The 2,500-nt window shown below is 41.5% G+C and overlaps 1 protein-coding gene across 1 annotated transcript in view; it reads left to right on the top strand.

Annotated features, from left to right (window-relative positions):
* The window catches only part of LOC143032309 (uncharacterized), a gene marked incomplete in the record, with an annotated part of 57,327 nt that overhangs the window by 27,536 nt on the left and 27,291 nt on the right, over window positions 1–2,500 (top strand). The window contains 2 exon segments of the mRNA XM_076196828.1: window positions 585–1,239; window positions 2,038–2,203. Of these exon segments, the coding sequence (XP_076052943.1) occupies window positions 585–1,239; window positions 2,038–2,203 (821 nt within the window).

The raw sequence follows: 2,500 nt of genomic DNA, 5'->3' as shown, positions 1-2,500 counted from the left end.
TTTACAAGAGAGACCAGGGGCAACGGATTGGACTGAATCCTTCTTGTTGACGAAAACTGTCCTATGTTGTATGAGAACTGGAATATATAGAAACGTATCAAACACTCAACAACAGAGAATATCTAGATAGATTTGATATATCATGGGTCAGATTCTTTTGTCCGCCATAGTAAGTTGTTATTTCTTCCACGAACTAAACCTCTCTGTTGATTTTTTCTTCTCTTGTCTGGTTAAGGATTCTGATTCTCTGTGTCATGTTTGATTAAAGCATTTGATTCTCTGTTTTATGTTTGATTGAAGCATTTGATTCTTTGTTTCATGTTTGACTAAGATATTTTATTTTCTGTTTCATCTCTGATTAATTTTTCCATTTCTGGTTAAGGTGTCTGATATTACGTTGTATGATTAAGGCATTTGATTCTTTGTTTTATTTTTATTAAAGCAGCTAATTCTCTGTTTCATTTTTGAATAAGCCTTCTGATTCTCTGTTCTGATTAAGATATCTGATTTTTTGTTCCTTATCTAATTAAGGTATCTAACTCTTTGTCCCTTATCTGACTAAGAAATCTGATTCTCTGTTACAGGCTAGAAGAAGTCGACGACCTCTTTTCTTACTACTTCGTCTTTATGGAGCGCCACGGAGCGGAGGCCGAGATCCAGGACTTCGATGAGGAGGAGTACAGGTGTTTCTACAGGGGCCAGGAATCGGAGGAGCAGCAACAGCAACAAGAAGACCAAGAATGTCCACCCGGGAGGTTCTGTCGACATAAGCGCGAAACACCGGGTGGATATGACGATGGACGCTGGGGTGGATCGAGAAGTGGATTTAGTGACTATAGTACTATGGAATATGGGCACGCTGGAGCCCCACAGTCCGGAAGTGGAAGTGGGTTTAGTACTGGAGGGTTTCACAATGGACAGCAAGGTGGAAATGTCCCACCAAGTGGAAATGGGTTCGAACAAAGGGGGGACTTTAATAATGAGGCAAATGGACACGGCTTTAGCCCCAGGGAACATGCTAATCCACAAAGTGGATTCGGTAGTGATAGTGGAGGTTACGATTCTAGATTTATTGAAGGTGGATTTAGTGGAGCAGGGCTTAGTGGTGGAGGTGGAGAAGCCAGAAGTGGAGGACACTCCGGGAACGGCCCATACTGGGAACCCAACAGCAACTTTAGTACAAATGGCAGGAGCCAACACCCAAGAGCAACCATTGCAGTTCAACTGTGTGATAATTTGGTGAGTTGTTATTTTAACGCACAGGGAGAGTAATAATGATCATTACCCTATTGGGTAAGTTGGGCAGAGAGCCAAGGGGAACTTAGACAAAGAAATCACGATTTTTGAATCGACTGATTCTTTTTTATTACAAAGGAAATTAAACAAATTGTCTGTCTTGATCTTCTTTGCCACCTCAGCCTAACCAAAATTGACAATCTTAGCTTTTGTCTTCCAGACTTGCAGGAGACAATCCTCATCAATGTGACATGAGAACTTTTTATCTATTCCAATTATGAATGAATTCGGACTAGTCTGATTATTTTTGTACCCTGTAGCATCCCTTTCACCTTTTACAAGTGGAAAAGTTATCCCTATAGATAGTTTAACCTTTGATACAATGTGCCCTGCCATGAAACGTGTGCAGACCAACAATAGGATCACCTTGCGTTTGGTAGGACAAACAGATTACATGAAGGGTGTAAGAACTGTTTTACCAACAGTGATTAACGAATGGAATAGACTTAGTAACCGTGTAGTGACCACTATTGGTTGTTTTAAGAGAATATTAGATAACTTTATGGATAGGGATAATATGTGGTAAAGGACATCAAACTGCCTAGTGTAGTCTTTATATTCCCTTGCAGTCTTCTTCATTCATACGTTCTTATTAGTGACAACCCCTTGCAGCCGAGATGCCTTTTCAAGACTAAATAAATCCATCTGATGATAGCCAGAATAGAAACATTGATTACCCGAAATGTCAGGGTTAAGGAAAACGGGAGAGGCAAACGTTTACATTTTTCTCTGTTCTTGCAGCGCGGCATTATAAAGTCTGACACCCATGAGTACGTTCTGGAGCCACTCTCTGACAAGATGGCACGCAGGCGACGGCGACGAAGGTCAGCGGAGTTTTGGGAGAACGATTTGGGTCCACATCTCATCTACGAGCGAGAGACTGTCATCACATGCTCACAGGAACACGGTGAGCACCTTAAGAGTATAATTGCAAGTTCCCGGAAGACATAATCAATTTCTATTATTTAGTTGGAAGTATTTTGCACGCGCTCCGTGAAGAACGTTTGGACGTGTGATAGCCTATTTTCCCCCAAATACATACTGTAAACACACGCGCGCGCACACACACAACGTGGAAACTTCTGTTCCACATTAAACCACGAAGAGAAAAAAGCCTTCTGCAATTTTGAGCGATCATCAACACGGATCGTCAGGACGTCATCGGCCATCTAGTTAAACAAGAATTGTATCAGAGAGAAGACAA

This window comes from Oratosquilla oratoria, chromosome 13, assembly GCF_046742065.1.
Source record: "Oratosquilla oratoria isolate Oo_2021 chromosome 13, ASM4674206v1, whole genome shotgun sequence".
Lineage (NCBI taxonomy): Eukaryota > Metazoa > Arthropoda > Malacostraca > Stomatopoda > Squillidae > Oratosquilla > Oratosquilla oratoria.
This window is presented reverse-complemented; position numbering and strand designations above follow the sequence as displayed.